Below are 20362 nucleotides of genomic sequence, written 5' to 3'. Positions count from 1 at the left end.
AAGAATTAGTCACACTTACATAATGGTGGCTACTCGATGGCAGCATCGCTCATTGCTTTTGAAGTCTATGATATGCCTTTCTCTACTATTTGTTGTATCAAAAAAGATTTCAGTATTATGCCTTTACCATGTACACTGGAAGCAACATTGAGCTTCCCCTTCACACACCAGTTGTGGTTATGCTTTTAGGTGACCAACGTCCTCGCCACAGTTGACTATTTAATCTTGCCTTTTTCTTGCTATATGTAATATTATAAAATATATAAAAGAAAATGTTGTAGCGCTCAGCCTATGTGAGATATGTCTAGTATTTAGGTTGTGTTATAAATAATGAATACTCTTAGATATATATGTAGCATCCAGTGGTGTATAGTCAGGTAGGTACAAATCGGTGGATAGATGGCTATAAGAAGCAGAAGTAGTAAATGCTGATAATAACAATGCATCAGTAAACAGATCTCAATGAGTCAGAATATGCTAAAATTATTATTGATAAGGAAATAGTGTTAATAAATATCAAAACCTAAGTATGGGATGTGTGTCATATAATAGCAATTGATAATATTCATCTGTTGATACAGAGACCTATACCCAATACTAAATATATCGTGCAGTAGTGCAAAAATTGCCAATACAAATAATATAATGGTAAAAATAGGGGGTATATATTGGAAGATGTGCTAAACCAAAAAGAACCAGAAAAACTGCAACACCAAACTGTGAGAATGAGGGAAGGAGATGGGTGAGGTTAATCCGGACTGTAAGTATGAATAGAAAAGTAACTGAGGGGTATAGTTACTAAACAGTGTTAGGAGACAGAGTGAAAAGTGATAAGTCTGTGATAAGGTGCCAGGAAATCAGCTCCCAACTGTCATTTTTCAAACACAGCCTGTGAGATGACAGTTGGGATCTGATTGGCTGCCACCTTATCACTTTTCACTCTGTCTCATAACACTGCTTAGTAACTAGAGCCCTGTATGGGTAATCTCCATGATCAGGCTATTATGTGGGTGATAGTGGTTTGCTATAAAGTCACTAGCAGCTTCCCGCTGTTTATGTTGGAATAAGGCTGAACTTACTGGAAGTGATGCCCGGGATGATCTTCTTGGGGCCAAGGAGTATGGTATGAACTGCTGGGGAGAGGCTGTCTCTCTGCAGTGCGTGTGTCACTGCCCGGCACAAGTGTCGGAAGCTGCCTGAATGAACAAGCAGCCTCCGGCAACATGTACCGGAGTGAGCGCTGTTGTCTGTGGAGGTGTTGTCACGGCCACACCGCTCGCTGAAGCAGTGTGCCGCGTGTCTCCTCCTAATGACGGGGACTTATATCTCTACCCTGGAGGGCATGCTTCTTCCCCTGCCGGCTCTGTTCCTACGATCGGCGATGCTTGCTTCCTGGGTCGCCCGGGGGTCGGTCACGTGACTGGGGTGGCAGCAGGTAATGATGTCCGGGTGGGAAGTGAAGATACTTGAAGATAGTTCCGGATGATAAGCAATGTGAGCACTGGTCTTAGGTATTATCAAAACAGGTATATGATAAAAACTTGACATATGGTGAGCCCCAACGCGTTTCAGCCTTTGAGACCTTTTTCAAGGAGATATTGTCATGGTTGGATTTCTGGGATCTGGATAAGTAGTCTAGGGGTGGTCCTAGCATGTGCAAATCCGGCTTCATTTATTTGCTGATTTGGTGGGTCGTATATTCACTTTAGATTGGTGCTTATTGCTATCAATCATCCCTTCTTTTGGAATAGCAATGTTCCTACTTGCATGACTCCATTGTATTACTAAAGCTGCATACACACACAACGATTTTTTTAATGAACGATTTGAGTAAACGATTTTTTCCCTTGAAAAAATTTACTAAAATCGTTTACTAAAGTTGTTCATTTACTAAATGTCATGAACGATTTTTATGAACTACAAACGATTTTTGCATATTCACTTAATGAAAATCGTTGAGTTGACAAGTCTGACTGAACGACAAACTACAAACGACAAACTACAAACGTGAACGCGCATGAACGATAATCGTTCATCATTTGACTCAGAAAGTGAACGATTTTTGCCATCAATTATCGTTAAACGATATCGTTTAACGATAATCATTAAAAAAAATCATTGTGTGTGTATGCAGCTTTATAGGTAGGTCTTATAATGGTTACTAGGTGAATGGGATAGTGCCTAAAATTAAAATTTTCTATATTTAAAATACTTAAACTGTTAGGGACTGTAACACAGGGTTGGACTGGCCCCCAGAGGTACAGGGGAAATCCCCGATGGGCCCACTGCCTGAGGGTCCCACCCCCTCTTCTAGATGTCAGGTTCTAGACCTCAAATCATACATTGTTATTGTATAAGATGGTCAGTTACCTGGTGGGGTAGTACCACTGATCAACATGGGTGCTTGGCTCTTTTCTATAGAAACTACAACAAGATTTGCCTATTGGTTAGCCAAGCATCTGTGGTGACTGGCCACAACCATTAAGTATGGGCCCCTACCACTGCATTCCCCCAGTGGGCCCTTCATGCCCCAGTCCTACACTGCTGTAACATCTCTGGTACAAGCCTATATAGGCTAATTCGTGGCACTTATAGTACAGTATACATTTCTCTAATTCTGGTATAGATACTCAACATTCAGACAGGTTTATTTATAAGACAACCTGGCCCTATAACCCATACTCAGCTGAGAGAGTTTGCTCCTTTTTTTCTTACCTGACTAACCATCTCTGATTTACAGTACATAAATCTGTAACTATGCCAATACCGTCTCATCATGTTTTAGGTTTGCTATATAGATGTACAAAACAAACAAGGTAAATAATATACATACACACCCATACATGCACATAAATGTACACATGTATAGACTTCCATTTTCTTAAGCTCTTTTCATGTTGCCAGTATACAGCTTTCTCTCACTGACTCAACACAGTTCTGCATTTTCCATTTGCTTGATATATAAATTCTCTCCACTTCTTTTCTTAGTGTAAAAATAGACTTTATTTCACTTGAGATATACAGCGTCAGGCTGTTTATATAAAAGCACATGCGGATGAATAATAGGCACGTAGTCAATGTTACAATCTCAGATGCTGCTCTCCCTGACGAAACCAAGGCAGAATTAACTCTTTCCCTGCCTCAATCAGGCAGGAAATTTGGATTAACATTTCAACTGTGAACCATGCTCATTTCTGTGTGTAGAAATACTTTATACAGCCATTTATGTTGTGTATTGCCAGCGTATTTCTATTATTCCATTCTGCCCCTCTTGTATTGTTTTTAAAGGGAAATTAAGATTTCTATTTAAAAATACACCTTACTGATATATAATAGCTACTTTCAATGTATTTCTTTAAATATATTTAGTAAAATGCTACAAAAAGAACCCTATTAGGCTTACCTGTCAGCTTTTAGTGTTATGGTTTAGTCTTACTAATGATAGCTGACATGTGTTTGGTTGCTATGGGATACAGCACATCATTGCTTCCTGCACTACAAATGAAACAATCTAGCATTTCTCTGAATACTTCTCTTTGCTAATAAATTACACATACCTGGCCGCTGTGAGAATATGCTAATGAATGCATACGCACGGCAATCGCAACACAAGATGAAGACGCCCAGCACTACATAAAGCCAGCCCACCTCCCTTTACTATATGCTTGATCAGTACGCAGGCTACTGAAAACATTGGTAATATTGGGAACCATCGACCCCATACGCACAACTGTGGGAGCCATAACCAGCCGCAGGATTGTGGCAGCTTCCTGTGTACATACAGACGTACAGCTGCGTATGCCGCCGTACAAGCTTAATTATTCACACCCCTGTAATGCCGTTCAGATGCACAGCACACCTGCGTTCATCCGACCACCCCCATCACCACCCACAAACGGCCCTTCCTGTCAATCAACGTCGAAGGTCTCTCTATGCTTAATGCGTATGCTGTGTGAACCCTTACTTGATCGCAATGACTGGCTCGTGCACGCGCATTGAGACTCACACACATGCACAGAGACACAACTTTGGCCAACTGCGAGCAAATTCCTGCGATCAGGCCCTCAGTCATCTTACATAGGCAGCCCAGTGCCATAGTGGTAGCATTGCTGCCTCAATGCTGAGTTTGGTTTTTGACAAGGGCCCTATCTGTGTGTATTACAGTATGTAGATTCTCCCCAAGTATGTGCGGGTTTCCACCAGGCACTCTGGTTTCCTCCTACGTACTGATAGGTTTCTAGGCTGCTGACTAAATCTGGGTACACACTATACAATTTATCGTATGATATATCGGAACAAAATATCGTAGACATTGTATAGTGTGTATGCCCGAACTTCGTTCATGACAGTCATTCATTGCATCATCCTAGCTGCTGTTCTGTATAGCAGATGGGGCAATGCACTGGCAACACAAGGGGGTGCGGGCCGCACCCGGGTGTCACCAGTCGAGGGGTGACACCAAAGTGCTAGCTCCCCCTCAGTGACAGGAGCCGGGTGCTGCATTACAAACAGCACTTGGCTAATAGCACAGTAAGGGAGCCGGCACTTCACACAGGCTGGTCCCTGGTGGCAGCCTATGACAGAAAAACAGGGTCCAGCCTGCAAGGCCATGCCCCAGTGAGGCCACACCCCTTATTTGCAGGCATACGGCGCCGCTGCGCTCAGTACAAGCTCCCCGCATCGGGTGCAAAGAGAGGTAGGAACGCCACTGGGGCGATGCAATGAACAGCGTGGTGCAGTTATTGGTGACAAATAAATAATTTATAATAATAATTTACCATGTTCCTTATTCTTCCTTGGTAAAAAGACATATTCATAGATAACAATATTACATCACCATTTAGCAGCACAAGTGTGACTGATTACAGTAAATTGCATGGCTTTAGCAACATGTTTGGAAGAAGCATTTTCAATGTGAATGAGTGCACTTATTTTTCTCAAAAAAAGACATACAATGTATACTTCGTATTCAAAATAAATATTATTTAACATGTATGAAATGTGAGAAGTGAATGCTATACCATAGATATACAATGGCATTAAAGATTGTGCTATGTGTAATATGTCTTTGTTATATGCAATAAGTATTTGATAAGCAGATTTGTCCAGTTAATAGTAACTTACTGCTATAATAAAATTACAAAAGCTCTTTTGCTGATGTAATCTAGAAAGCACGCTAAAATTTTTAGTTACTTATTTTAAAGATAGAGGCAAAAAAATATACACATTTTTTAAACTCAGCATCGTTATCCAAACTGGCTGTAATATCTTTTAAATTGTAATTTCCCTTTAAAAAGTGTGCCTCGAATATCGAGACAGTGTAGGGGTGCATTGACCAATTTATTTGAACCTGTAGTTTAGGTATGATCAATTTTCAGACATCCCAGACCTTTCACCCTCTATATCTTAAGTAATGGACTTCAAGGACTTTGGGCTAAGCAGACATAGCAATGTTATTTAAATTATATTTCAGGGGATTGGTGTCAATATATGTGAGAATATAACCTCCCATCTCTCAAACACATCCCAAGCATAAAGGATTAGATATTTTAAATAATGAGAAACCTATGCAAAGAAAGAACAGTAAGATGCAACAGATTTACTAATTTGTGTAATTTGGAAGTTGTATAGGCCCCTTGTAAGAACCAGTGGACCAACAATGGGTTTCATCAATTCTAAAGTTAAGCACTGTTCATAGTAGATGTCTCTAGCAGATTTACCATTCAAAATGTCACATAATCACATAATTTACAGATCTCATTCTATGGTAAATCCAATATTTACAATGCAATTAATCATTTCTCTTTGCTGGGATTATATGTATATTTATTTTTTTCAAGACTAGAATGTGATAAAAGATATTGGGCTCATTAATGTATCATTGACATAATCCAGATATTGACCATGCAGTCAGGGCTCCTGGAGGAACCAAGAGGTCATAACGATGTGATGAAACTTTGGGATTTTGTAATACAGAAGTCAGGTATTACAATTTACAATAACTAGGTTACACCAGGAACCCCATGGCAGGGTGTGCTGAGAGATGTGAGTTACAATTTAAAATTCATGCATTGTATCAAACTGTCATAGCATATCATTGTTTCTTTATAGTAAACATGCAGCAATCAGCTAACAAAGTGTACTCTCCATTACCAGTTAGTTCTTCCAACACTCCTTCATAGACGTTCTTTTTGTGTGCATTTAAATAAAAGGTCATAACTTAACTTCACATACTGGGCCTGATTCAGAGCGAGCGCTCTGTCAGAGCGTCCGGCTCTGAATCAGGGCCTCTGTCCTATACTGATATCTTATGAAATAATAATGAAGGTGAACTAACAAAAACCCAGACATTCATTCACCTCTCTATGAACTAAGGCCATTGAGTTAGGTTTGTTTTCCATTTCAGTAATCTGGAATCACATATTAAGCTTGGATATCCTTGGCTCAAACACAGGTGAGTTAGAAAATCAAGCTGATTGATTTATCTGACTGTAGTCAAAGAAGGATAAACCTGGATCTGGCCCAAAACCATAGGATAAAGCTATTTAATCATTCATGGTCAAAGCAAAAATGGAAGAATTCTGGTGTAAATTAGAGGGTGTAAAATAGAGCAGAGTATAAGATATTTTCAGTAAGGATAATTTTAGGGTGCTCATGGGCTTAACTATCATAGAGCAGGCAGTACAGACACTGACAGATCTAAATTTGATAAAATTGATATATTAAGTTTGTTAAGAAGAGATCACTTAATTATAGTCATTCAATCTGCTCGTACGCATAGCGATAATATAGTTTTCATGTAGTGGGTATCTAACTATCTATATGTTTCAACGTGAATGGTAATATTTCAGAACAATCACTTTGATTAATAACTATTAACAAAGATCTTTTGTGTGCTGCACAGATAAAGATCTCATGATCTATGAATGCACTGTGAGAAAAATATGTGTGTGCACCTTTAGTTAGAGGGGGTAACTTACTTTTGCGATCAATTATAAATTATAATTTCAAGATAATATACATAATTGTTATCTCAACTGTAGACAGTAGTGCAACAGACTATAAGAAACTCTTTTATATTTTTTTCACTGGGAGAGGGGTGGGGTAGCTAAAAATTGGGCGTTAGACAAGTAGATATATTTAGCGGATCAGTGGAGCTCTGCGATGTAATACAATCTGCAATTACCAAAACACAAAGGGTACATTTGCTGATCCCAAAGTTGCTTCACAGCCATAACAGGTCCTGGATTGGAGTTCTCCTTGTCATGTAGCACGTAAACACAAAGGAGTGCTGGGCAACATTCATAAGTGCCCGAAAGCAGAATACCTAAATTAAAGATCATTTAAATATATGTATATGAAAGGAGCTTCCTGAAAGCATTTTTCATTTTTTAAGCCAAATACCTTCCACATATGCTACACAATGGCCTCCTAGCTTGTACAAACCTCTTATGCATGTACACCTTCTATCAAAATACATTGTACAGGTAATAAATTAGGCTAAGGATACACATGCACCTAGCTATTTAGAATATTATTGGTAAATAATGTTCAGATTCTTGTGCTTGTGCTTACTTAATAATATTTTGGAAATAGGTCTCTCAGATTCCACCGGGGCTATAAACAGCATGTTTAGAATGTGGTGGGTCCATAATTTGTTCTGCTTTTATCTCAGCATTAGTTCAAGTCTGGTTATTGGGGTCCCTACTAGAAGTTGACTGAGGTGGATAGTTCTGGGCAGTGCAAGCAGTGAAGGATTGAACAGAACTCATAGAGGTCATAGTGTGAGCCGGTCGACTCATAACTGGAGGTCCAGAAGCTGGTGAACCGTAGTTAGAAGTCTTAGGGCTTGAAGCAGCCTCTTCAGTCTGTTGTAACAACCTCACCCTTTCCATTTCTCCATGTGACAATGGTGTTCCAGGAGAGCACATGGTGTTAGATGGAATATAGCAGCAGTCCCTCACTGGATGGAAAGATTCTGAGTCTGCAGAATGTGGATATGCTTCTGGAGAAACCCTTGTGAAATGAACTTGGTTGTAAGGAATGTCTGAAGCTAAAGATGCGTGTCCAAGGGTCCGGGGCATGGAGGATTCCTGTACCAAATGCAGAGGGTGTGGTATGGGATAGCTGGGCCTAGACTGTTGCTCATTACGGCTCATGTGGCCAGCAGGAGGGGTAGAAACCACTTGGACTGTGTAGGGACATGCCAAAGGGTTGTACTGCTGGACAGCCAGTAGAGCTTGTAACAAGCGCATCATATGCTGTAGGTCTTTGCTGAGACTAGAAACTTCCTGGTTGAGATTGTTGATCTGGAATGTAGAAAAAGAGTAATGTGCCAGCAGAAGAATACAGATCACTTCCTTCTAATTCAGCTTTCACAGTCCTCAGTTAGCCCATTGTTAAGTTGTTCTATTGCTTGTCATATGTCCTATTAGTGAGGCTGCCCACAACCATGAAAATGCAACACATTTTTATTCACCAGTAACTAGAATCCATACCACAGGTTTTACTAAAATTATTATTTCAGACTCAGATGTTCTCAGCAACAAGTAGTGTACAGGATTTAACTCTTCCCACAAAGTCTTCAATTAGTTCCATTAAGCATTGTGAGACTGTTTCGATTGGATTGAAAATAGAGATCAACTGACATTGCAGATAGGATTAAATCCAAAGAAATAATTTACAGTGAATGCTTAATGGGCTAAGACACAACATAATAGGACATGCTGTGGTATGGGCAGCAGATGTGTATAAAGTTGCCTCATTATTCATAGAACTCTATATGCGGTGTTGATCAAATACGCCATGAGTGCAAGGAAAGTAACCATTTACTGGTTCGAAGTCACTGCTGTCATGCCTCACACTTTATTGCAGTGGTTCCCAAACTTTTTTGAATCATGGTGCCCCAGAGTATCATCATTTTTTTGAGGCACTCCTAGGCCAAAACGTTTCTTATTAAGAAAATCAGAAATTAAATGAAGTAAATTGTGCTTACCTGTCATTCTTAAGCTGGGTACACACCACACGATGTATCAGAACACTATATTGTACACATTGTATAGTGTGTAAGCCCGATCTGTTGTTAACGACGGACGTTCATCGCATCGTCCCATCTGCTGCTCTGCACGGCAGATGGGACAATGCAATGAATGACACATGCAATATATGCATGTAATGATATATCGCACCATCATATGCCTGATGGTACAGTGTGCACGGCGTGCATGATGTATTGTTATATTGCATTGTTTCAGCTATGGGTCGCACCATTGTATGTATGGTGTGTACAAAGCTTTAGGTTCAGTAATCTGGTGGTGGGCAGGATTGTGCTCATGTTTGTCCACATATTTTATAATTGGATGATTGGAACACTGGTTTTGCCTATCACATTGACTATAAATAATTTTATCTGGTCCTGGATCATCAACCCGTGGTACCCCTTCAAGGGTGCCACATAAAACCACTGGATTAGTGTATTTATTTATTAACATAGTACAAGAGCTGCTATAGCCCATAGTATAAATCAGGTATGACCATTTACTCTAGTCTTCTTGTATGGGTAATGAACGTTGATACCTTACAGGTTGCTAAGGGTCATAGCATATGTCTCTTACCTCTTGGTTTAATTTGCATATGTTTTGCTTGATTTCTTCAGCTTCAGCTGCTAAGATTGGGTTAACTAAATTCATTCCTCAAGAACATAGAAGAAAGAAGTAAAATGTAACATGCATTTATTAGGCATGAACAAGTATGACACATAATAACAACAACTAATAAAGTTATAGTACAAGGATATCACATGTTATAATTCAAGCACTATAAGCATACAATAAAATTGTTAGAATTTTCACAGAACTTTGCAAATTTCTGCATGTTTAGTCAGTTTTGGGTGGGAGTTTGGGGCATAGTTTGGAAGAATGGAAGTATGGCTTGAGCAGACCACATTTTCTCAAGCACAGTCCTCAAAAACCCAAAATACTTAGCAGACTGTGGAATTCTTAAAGGTGACATATGTACCCACTTACATAAATGAATTAACTGGAGCACACAAAAAAATATCTGCAAGCTATGATCAGATAGGAATGTTTAGGTCTGGAGGTGAGATAGACCCTGCTGTAAGTTATTTTTTCCATAATAACAGTATGTAGATAAATTATAATTTTTTTTATAACCATGTTCCTTGTGTGATTCCTTGGAGGTCTCTTATTGCAAATCACAGCAGAAATGGAACCTGACTATCTCTTACAGGAACATGATGATGATGATGATGATGGCTCCAGCACATTTATGGTCTGCAACTGACACTTTTAACACTAGGGGGAGATGTATCAAACCTCAGAGAGAGATCAAGTGGAGAACGATAAAATACCAACCAATCAGCTCCTGTCATTTTTGAAATAAAGTCTGGAAACTGGCAGTTGATTGGTTGGTACTTTATCTCTCTCCACTTTATCTCTCATCAAAGTAATACATATCCCCCCCCCATAACTTTACAATTATTTAAAAAAATTTCTTTAATGGTTGAATAGTTTTCCGTATTCTTTTATCACTCTTGTGTCACATGGGGACAGTGAAAAAGTAGTAAGTGATTTTTATTGCCACATTAAATTGCGCACCTTTTGAACCACCAATTCTATTTTGCAGACAGTGCATTGATATGCTCACTGATGCCAAGGTAATAAAAACTTTAAGATGGACAAATAGTAGAGGAACTACTGCCACTGCTAAGAGTTGTGGCCTCTACTGAGCATGTGGCCGAGGACAGACCCGCATATGCTCAAAACATCTCAATAACCACTTGACGGATTTTGATGCTGTTTTCACTATTCTATATAGACATTTGTCTAGGAAGATTTAGGTGTATGAACCATTAATGTATGACAAAAGGGAGCCAAGCAGTGACGATTTTAGTGAAGCAAGTCAATGAAAATACAGACATCCAAGCGCTCCTGTCTTAGGCTGCCTAAACCGTTAACGATATATCACAATGATGGACTTTATTTTATACCATGTAGAGATTGATACATATTATCTGGTTTCTCCAGAAAAATTGATGTAAGCCCTGTTTACTGATCCAAAAATTAAGTTTTGCCCTTTTTTTATTGTTCTTTCCCTGTTTTTATCGTTCCTTTGTCATTTATGTGAAAAAACTATTCTTTCATTTCAAACGAGTCCAATTCCTGGTAAGAGTCTGCTTTGGCATGACAATGCACAGGGACAAACACTTAACGTGGCTGACATTAACCTAGATGGAGACTGTTTTTCTCAGGGACAACTTTGCGTGGCCCTTTTGCGTGTCACGTCAAGACCTCTGTTAAAAAAGACTCTTGCTGTAAATTCAAAATTGCTTCTGTGCGAAGCCAGGGCAGGTTGCTAGTAATAATAATAAACAAAATACAAAAGTAGTGAAGTGGGTGGTCTATCAGTAATTAGCGGGGCTTCTATTTACATTTGTACTTTACCAGCATCCAAATTTATTAGGCATTGACCACACATGGGGAGATGTATCAGGCCTTGGAGTGGAGAAGTGGCACAAAGCAACCAATCAGTGCCTAGCGCTCATTTATCTAGCACAGTCTATGAAATGACAGAAGCTGTTTGGTTGCTTTGGACAACTTCTCCACTTCATCTCTCTCCAAGGTTTGATACATCTACCCTAGACCACTGCAATTGGCTGCACAATGGCAATTTAAATAAGCTGATATGGGAATTGTAGGGTAAGATGTATCAAACCTTGGAGAGAGATAAAAGGACCTCATTCAGACCCAGTCGCAAGCGCTGAGCGCTCGCAACCGGGTCGATGTTTAGGCCCTGCGCACGCGCAGCGGCCACACTGCGCGTGTGCAAGCCCCGGAGCAAGAGAGAAATTCTCTCGCTTCGGAGCTCACAACAAAAGGGGCAGCTGTCGATGGTGATCGACAGCTCGCCCCGTTTTGTAGGCATGGCAGGGGGGTGGTTTCACAAACGGAGGCGTTCCTTAAGGAACGCCTGCCGTTTTGTGGGCGGCCGCACTGACATCAGCAGTGATGTCAGTGGGGAGCTTCCTGCTCGATCCCTGGGGCTTGCGGTTGCCGAGACCCAACCTTAGGGTCTCGTCGTAAGCCCCGATGGTCACGATGGTCTTGACCATCGCTACCATCAACCTGGTCAGTCACTAAAGCTGTGGGTGGTAACCCACAGCTTAGCTAGCGACCAGGAGGCCGCACTTGAAAAGTCAAGCAGCCGCCCTCATTCAGAGTGAGCGCTCACTTCTTGCGACCGCCTCTGAATGAGGGCCAAAGTGGATAAGTTGCCCATAGCAACCAATCAGTTTCTGTAATTTTTCTAGCACAACATGCAAAATGACAGTTAGACGCTGATACATCTCCTCTGTAGACCTAAGTATGACCTCAGACAGGGGCATTTACAAAGAAAATACTGCACCATAAGTGAATATCTCAGAGTCCAAGTTACAGGAAAGAGTAGCTCATAATGCATTTAAGTTGGGAACGGTCAGATGATGAATATTAGTGGGCAATTACGGAAACATGTCTATGGGAAACTAGGGAACATAAGATTTGGAGCCCGTCTTGTCTATAAGTACATGGTCAATGCTGAGACTCCAGCGAATGCAGGCAGCTGTTCTCAATGTAGCTAAAGCAGCCATATCATTTTATTATAGATGTGAAGGCATTTCCCTATAGTGGGTTCTGTCATTCTTACAGCTTCAGAACATCTATTTTCTGACTTAATTAGCAGAGACACATGAGAATCCTAATTTTGTCAGTGCTAAACTCAGGAAGCAGGACAGATAAAGAGATTATCACTAGGCACCATTGAGTCACAGAGGATGTGACAGCCAGTGAGGGGGTGGTTTCTACTTTACGGGTAACAAGTTAACAACATCTTTTAATGTTATCAGATGCAGTACGTGCTGATCCCCTTTTTTACTTTTTGCAGTTTCTGATGTTTTCAGGTTTAGACCTAGAAGATACTGTATTTCCTGGCCCCCAACATATTGGGGGGCCTGCCCAGCCTGCTCATGGCGCCCAAATGTCCAGATATGGCACTGGCGAGCACTTTGGATGAAACATATCTGAAAACTCTTATTACAGTGTTAATAATAGGAATTGACAATATTCCTTTTACATGTAAAGCCACTGCTTAATTCTATGTCCTCTCTGTGGGGCCTATTCATCATAACTTAAAATTCTCTGCAGGTAATTAAGTTTAGAACTCGCATGGAGTTCTACCTAATTAACGGAAGAATTCATCATTCCTCCTCCCCATAACTATCTATTCTGAAAAGCTTTTCTGGAAATAGATAGTTTTCCCTCTCTGCACTACCTTACCGCAGCTGGAATCTGAGCTGCGCATGCGCTGTGACAATCGTAAAACCAGCGCATGCGCAGCACTACCGACAGCTACGATAATTTTGTGTGTCCTCCCCCCTCCACATACCTCCCCCCTGTCCCGCACTTACCTGCCCGCTGCAGCACCTCTGGCTCTGGTGTCTGCTCTGACACGTGTTCTCCCGGCAGAACAGTGTACAGCAGGGCAGGGGTGTTTTAAGAAAGGAGGGGGCCCGTGTGGAGCCTCTGTTTGGGCCCCCTCCTCTCGGCTCTGAGCACTGTAGATTCTGGTTTCATGCCAGAATCTACAACGCATGCGCGGGTCTCCAGGAAAATGGCGCCAGCACCTACTTTCCTAGGGGACATCTTTTCTGCGCCGCCATTTTCCCAGTGAGTGTTTGCTGCTCTACAGCACCGGTCTGGCGCTGCGGAGCAGCACTTCGGGAATTGGTGGATAGGTAAGTATAATTTCCTATGGGTACAGGGTGTGCAGTGTGGGCCCCCCTGGACCCGTAGACCCGTGTGCCCCGCACACCCTGCACCCATTATAGATACGCCCCTGCAGCAGGGGTCTTCAACCCGTGGCCCGTGGGGAGCCATTCCCAGTGGCCCATCGATGGTGACTGTAATGCAGACCACAGTGAGTGCAGTCTGCACTACGCACAGCTCCCACAGTGGGTGATGGGAGAGACGTGATGACGTCTCTCCCATGATGCAAAGCGGGGCGGCCCAGGAAGATGTAGGAGCGGACGGCGGCGGGAGCAGGAGCCTGAGCGAGGATTCAAGCAAGTGTTTTTTTTTTTCTTTTTTTATGTGTGTGTCTTTGTCTGCAATGCTGCGGGGGACCACTACTGGGGGCACTGCATCGTGGGGGGGGGACTACTACTGGGGCACTATATAAAGGGCATTACTGGTGGCATTGCATCGGGGGGGAGTACTACTGGGGGCACTACTGGGGCCACTACTGGGGGCACTACTATTGGGGGAACTATATAAGGGGCACTGCATAGGAGGGACCACTATTGGGGCACTGAATAAGGGGTACCACTACAGGGGGCACTGTATAAGGGGCACTGCATAGGGGGGATCACTGCTAGGGGCCTGCATAAGGGGGACCACTACTGGGGGCACTGTATAAGGGGTACTACTGGGGGCCTGCAGGCCTGCATAAGTGGTACCACTACAGGGGGCACTGTATAAGGGGCACTGCATAGGGGGGATCCCTACTAGGGGCCTGCATAAGGGGGACCTATACTGGGGGCACTGTATAAGGGGCACTACTGGCGGCCGGCATAAGGGGTACCACTACAGGGGGCACTGTATAAGGGGCAGAGCCGTAACTAGACTTTTTGGTGCCCTGTGCCAGAAAGGGTATTGGCGCCCCCCTCATTTTTCAAAGGGACATAATGCACCCAAAAAAGGGCCATGGCTTCATGGGGAAGGGCCAGGGAACAGATAGGAGAGGCCAGGAGATACTGGGGATGAAATAAGAGGAAGCAACAAGCAAGAATGATAATAAACAGAAATTTGACAGGCCCAAACAGCGCCCCCTGACCTGTGGTGCCCTGTGCGATGGCACCGGCCTCCATACCCTAGCTACGGCCCTGATAAGGGGCACTGCATAGGGGGGACCACTACTGGGGGCACTGTATATGGGGCACTACTGAGGGCACTGAAGAGGGGTCAGTTATGGGACATAAATAAAATCGTAGGAGGGGGCAGTTATGGGTCACAATTGTGTGAGGAGGGGGCAGAGTCTAAATACAGCAGTATAGCTTAGTGGCCCTCGACTTTGTTGAATTTTTTAATGTGGCCCACACTGCCTTAAAGGTTGAAGACCCCTGATGTACAGTTTACAAAGAAAAAAACCTTTTTGTTTTTCTTCTAAACTTTTTTGTGTTCTGCTGGGAGAACACAGTGTCTGAGCAGCCGCCGGAGCCAGAGGTCGGACGAGAGCGCCGGAGGAAGACGTCGGGGGGATATCACTAGCTGGAAGCAGGTAAGTCATACATGCTATTCGCCACCTCACAGTGGCGGATAGTAACTCCATCAAATTCCGAAAATACATAATTTTCGGAATTTGATGAATACCATCATTTCCATATCCCCATACTAATGTATGGGGAGTATGGCTATTAACGCAGGGGGACTTAACCAGGAGATATCAGTAATATCTCCTGTGTTAAGATACTTCATGAATACTAAAATAACGGTATTTAAGGAAAATGTCCTTAAAAATGTTATTTTAGTGTTGATGAATAGGCCCCTTAGTCTTAAGCACAGTATAGAGCACCCTCCATTATCATATCAGTTAAAGTATAATTCCCCTAATATAAAGTGAAAGTTGTAATGACACACTGTAGTTGTCGGGTGTAGCTAGTACTACTTACTAATTACTATATTATACAACAACTGTCCCAGCAGTCACCATTGAGAATACTGTGGTATTCTGAGTTATTTAGGAGATATAGGAGATGAGTTATCCTGCATCCCCATAATTCTTGACATTACACTTGAAGTTTTGGTAAATAGCAAGACTACGACAAATTGCCTAAATTATGCAGAAACAGCCATTCCCTCATGATTTACGCAGGATAAATAGGTGTATGCAACAGAGAGGATCAATTTATAAAATGTTAACAATGTCTTTTTGCAATGCAAAGATTTGTAACACACTTAATACCTAAAAATGGGTCAAAACAAATGTGTAGTTAAATTAAAGGAATGAACAAAAGACTGATATTTAACATGTTAGATAATGCGTGTGGACACAAAATACAGACTACAATGATGACGTATTGACAACAACAGAAGAAACAACAGAGGAAAGGGGACTTTGGAGCTTAGTTTGGATGACATGAAGGGGAGTAGCTTATAGAAGGTTCAGACATCTGAGACAAGTGAATGTAATATTATTTTCTGATTATTTTTTTTTTGCTGTAATTTCAATAAAATCTAAAATGGTAACTTAAGCTGGGCACACACTTTCAAAAACGGATTGGTCAGCAGTCCGAGACGCAGATTGGTAAACTATACACAGTTACCAATTGGCCGCTTGATGTGTCTGTGCTGACATCACAATTGGGCAGGCATTTAAATTTTCCCACTCACTAGTGATGTCAGTGTTGGCAGTCCCTGCAGCAAGTGTATGGGCGTTCGGCGGGTCACTCGTACACATAGGCAGATGCCCAGATATAGATTAGGCATGTATACAAAAAGGAGTCTTTATCACAAACACAGGCACAATTCAGAATAATCTGTGTCACACTTGTACTTGCCTACCCTCCCGATTTGGCCGGGAGCCTCCCAAAAATTGGGTGCCGCTCCCGGCCTCCGGCGACATGTCCGCACCCCCCCCCCTTTGTTGTAAGTATAATCCCCGGCAGCGGAGGGCCGGTCACGCGATTCGCGCTGTCACGCCCATGCTCCGCCCCCAATGACGTGTCGCCGGCCGGGCCCTGCCCCCTTTCACCGCCTCACACCCCCAACAGTGTAAGCCGAGAGCTCCCTCCCAGAAGGAGGGAGCTAAATGTCGGCAAGCCTGATGTCTTGTACATACATCCACAACTTGTGCTACAGGACAACAATGTGATATATGTTCTACAATAAAAGCACAAAATGTTTGTACCTGATATTTAGCTAACTGTGTCTACAGTATTTTCTTTGATAATGGGTTGTTGTTTTGATTTCTTGTTGTCTTTTCTTTGGCCAACATGTATCCTTTGCTTGTTGTATAGTTTGTTACCCTGAAGTGCCACTTGACTTTCTTTGTGTACTATAAGTTGTAAACCTAAATGAAGGGGTCTATTCACTATTATGGACAGTGGGCGGCAGTAACTATCATTCTGTATTGTTCCATATATAATGAAGGGCATCCCCAACTTACTATGCTGGGGGGTTCCTCTGCAAGCATTGGTGAAAATGACCCTTCTTGGTGAGAAAGATTTGCTGGCATAAGCAGGGGCAAACGCAGGATTCTCAGGGAGGGGTTTCCATTATATATGTCTACACACACACATATATATAAGTAGGTGCGCGCCACAGAGGCCCCCAGTAGTAGTCCACCCTATGTAGTGCCCCTTATATAGTGCCCCCAGTAGTAGTCCCCTACCTATGCAGTGCCCCTTATATACTGCCACCAGTAGTAGTCCTCCCCCTATGCAGTGCCATTATATACTGTCCCCAGTAGTAGTCCTTCCTATGTAGCACGACTTATATAATGCCCCCAGTAGTAGTCCCCTCCCTATGCAGTGCCCCTTATATACTGCCACTAGTAGTCCTCTCCCTATGCAGTGCCCCTTATATAGTGCTCCCAGTATTAGTCCTCCCTATGTAGTGCGACTTATATAATGCCCCAGTAGTGCCCCTTATATAGTGCCCCAGTAGTGCCCCCCCAGCAGTGCCAGAGCCCCCAGTAGTAGTCCCCCCTATGCAGCGCCCCTTAATTAATGCCCCCAGTAGTGCCCATTAGATAGTACCCCCCAGCAGTGCCAGTGCCCCCAGTAGTGCCTCCCCCCAGCAGTGCCAGTGAACCCAGTAGTGCCAGTGCCTCCACTAGTGGTCCCCCCTTGAAGTGCCCCCAATATAGTGCCCTCCAGTAGTGCCTCCCACAGCAGTGCCAGAGCCCCCAGTAGTGGTCCCCCATATGCAGTGCCACTTATATTGTGCCCCCAGTAGTAGTCCCCCCTATGCAGTGCCCCTTATTTAGTGCCCCCAGTAGTGCCCATTAGATAGTACCCCCCAGCAGTGCCAGTGCCCCCAGTAGTGCCTCCCCCCAGCGGTGCCAGTGCCCCCAGTAGTGCCAGTGCCTCCCACTAGCGCACGGAGGGGGGTTTCTAAGTACCCAGAAACCCCCCCTGACCAACCAATATTTTTGTTTATTCAGAGACGGAGACAGCCTTGTCTCCATCTCTGTACCATCCCCTGGCCACCGACGATCGGCTGCGCGGCGCTGCCCGGCCAGGCCCCTGCCAGTTCAGATGTCAGCGCTTCCGCGTCAGGTGGCTTTCATACCACCTGACGCGGAAGCGCTGACAGCTGAATTGGCAGTGGACGGGCTGTACGCCATGCTCACAGCCCTCCCAGAGGGAGCTAGACAGAGGGAAGCATTGCCGGAGCCGGGCTCCACCTTCCGGCTCACGGACGGAGGCGGGCACAGGAGCGGGGATTCAGGTAAGTGTTTTGTTATTTTTTGTGTGTATTTTTCGTTGTATATGTAAGGGGCACTGCTGGTGGAGGCACTACTGGAGGGCACTATATTGGGGACACTTCAAGGGGGGACCACTAGTGGAGGCACTGGCACTACTGGGGGCACTGGCACTGCTGGGGGGAGGCACTACTGGGGGCACTGGCACTGCTGGGGGGTATTATCTAATGGGCACTACTGGGGGCACTAAATAAGGGGCACTGCATAGGGGGGACTACTACTGGGGGCACAATATAAGTGGCACTGCATATGTGGGACCACTACTGGGGGCGGCACTACTGGAGGGCACTATATTGGGGGGACTTCAAGGGGGGACCACTAGTGGAGGCACTGGCATTACTGGGGGCACTGGCACTGCTGGGGGGAGGCACTACTGGGGGCACTGGCACTGCTGGGGGGTACTATCTAATGGGCACTACTGGGGGCACTAATTAAGGGGCACTGCATAGGGGGGACTACTACTGGGGGCACAATATAAGTGGCACTGCATATGGGGGACCACTACTGGGGGCTCTGGCACTGCTGGGGGGTACTATCTAATGGGCACTACTGGGGGCACTAAATAAGGGGCACTGCATAGGGGGGACTACTACTGGGGGCACACTATAAGTGGCACTGCATATGGGGGACCACTACTGGGGGCTCTGGCACTGCTGGGGGAGGCACTACTGGAGGGCACTATATTGGGGGCACTTCAAGGGGGGACCACTAGTGGAGGCACTGGCACTACTGGGTTCACTGGCACTGCTGGGGGGAGGCACTACTGGGGGCACTGGCACTGCTGGGGGTACTATCTAATGGGCACTACTGGGGGCACTAATTAAGGGGCACTGCATAGGGGGGACTACTATGGGGGGGCACAATATAAGTGGCACTGCATATGGGGGACCACTACTGGGGCCTCTGGCACTGCTGGGGGGCACTACTGGGGCACTATATAAGGGGCACTACTGGGGGCATTATATAAGTCGCACTACATAGGGAGGACTACTACTGGGGGCACTATATAAGGGGCACTGCATAGGGAGAGGACTACTAGTGGCAGAATATAAGGGGCACTGCATAGGGAGGGGACTACTACTGGGGGCATTATATAAGTCGCTCTACATAGGGAGGACTACTACTGGGGACAGTATATAAGGGCACTGCATAGGGGAGGACTACTACTGGTGGCAGTATATAAGGGGCACTGCATAGGTAGGGGACTACTACTGGGGGCACTATATAAGGGGCACAACATAGAGAGGACTACTACTGGGGGCCTCTGTCGCGCGCACCTACTTATATATATGTGTGTGTGTAGACATATATAATGGAAACCCCTCCCTGAGAATCCTGTGTTTGCCCCTGCCTCCACTAGTGGTCCCCCCTTGAAGTGCCCCCAATATAGTGCCCTCCAGTAGTGCCTCCCCCAGCAGTGCCAGAGCCCCCAGTAGTGGTCCCCCATATGCAGTGCCACTTATATTGTGCCCCGAGTAGTAGTCCCCCCTATGCAGTGCCCCTTATTTAGTGCCCCCAGTAGTGCCCATTAGATAGTACCCCCCAGCAGTGCCAGTGCTCCCAGTAGTGCCTCCCCCCAGCAGTGCCAGTGCCCCCAGTAATGCCAGTGCCTCCACTAGTGGTCCCCCCTTGAAGTGCCCCCAATATAGTGCCCTCCAGTAGTGCCTCCCCCAGCAGTGCCCCTTACATATACAACGAAAAATACACACACAAAAAAAAAAAAAAAAACTTACCTGAATCCCCGCTCATGTGCCCGCCTCCGTCCGTGAGCCGGAAGGTGGAGCCCGGCTCCGGCAATGCTTCCCTCTGTCTAGCTCCCTCTGGG

General features: G+C 44.3%; 1 protein-coding gene across 1 annotated transcript in view; it reads right to left on the bottom strand.

Moving 5' to 3' along the window:
• Nucleotides 1-3014: 3014 nt before the first annotated feature.
• KCNH4 (potassium voltage-gated channel subfamily H member 4) overlaps nucleotides 3015-20362 on the bottom strand; it is a 198530-nt gene continuing 181182 nt past the window's right edge. Inside the window, exons 15-16 of the mRNA XM_088442465.1 lie at nucleotides 9615-9691; nucleotides 3015-8309 (exon numbers count right to left, since the gene is read on the bottom strand). Coding sequence (XP_088298591.1) covers nucleotides 7683-8309; nucleotides 9615-9691 — 704 coding nt within the window. The 3' untranslated portion in view covers nucleotides 3015-7682. The remainder of the gene's footprint in view (nucleotides 8310-9614; nucleotides 9692-20362) is intronic.

The sequence above is a fragment of the Taudactylus pleione genome, unplaced genomic scaffold, assembly GCF_031769625.1.
Source record: "Taudactylus pleione unplaced genomic scaffold, aTauple2 ptg000018l, whole genome shotgun sequence".
Taxonomy (NCBI): domain Eukaryota; kingdom Metazoa; phylum Chordata; class Amphibia; order Anura; family Myobatrachidae; genus Taudactylus; species Taudactylus pleione.
This window is presented reverse-complemented; position numbering and strand designations above follow the sequence as displayed.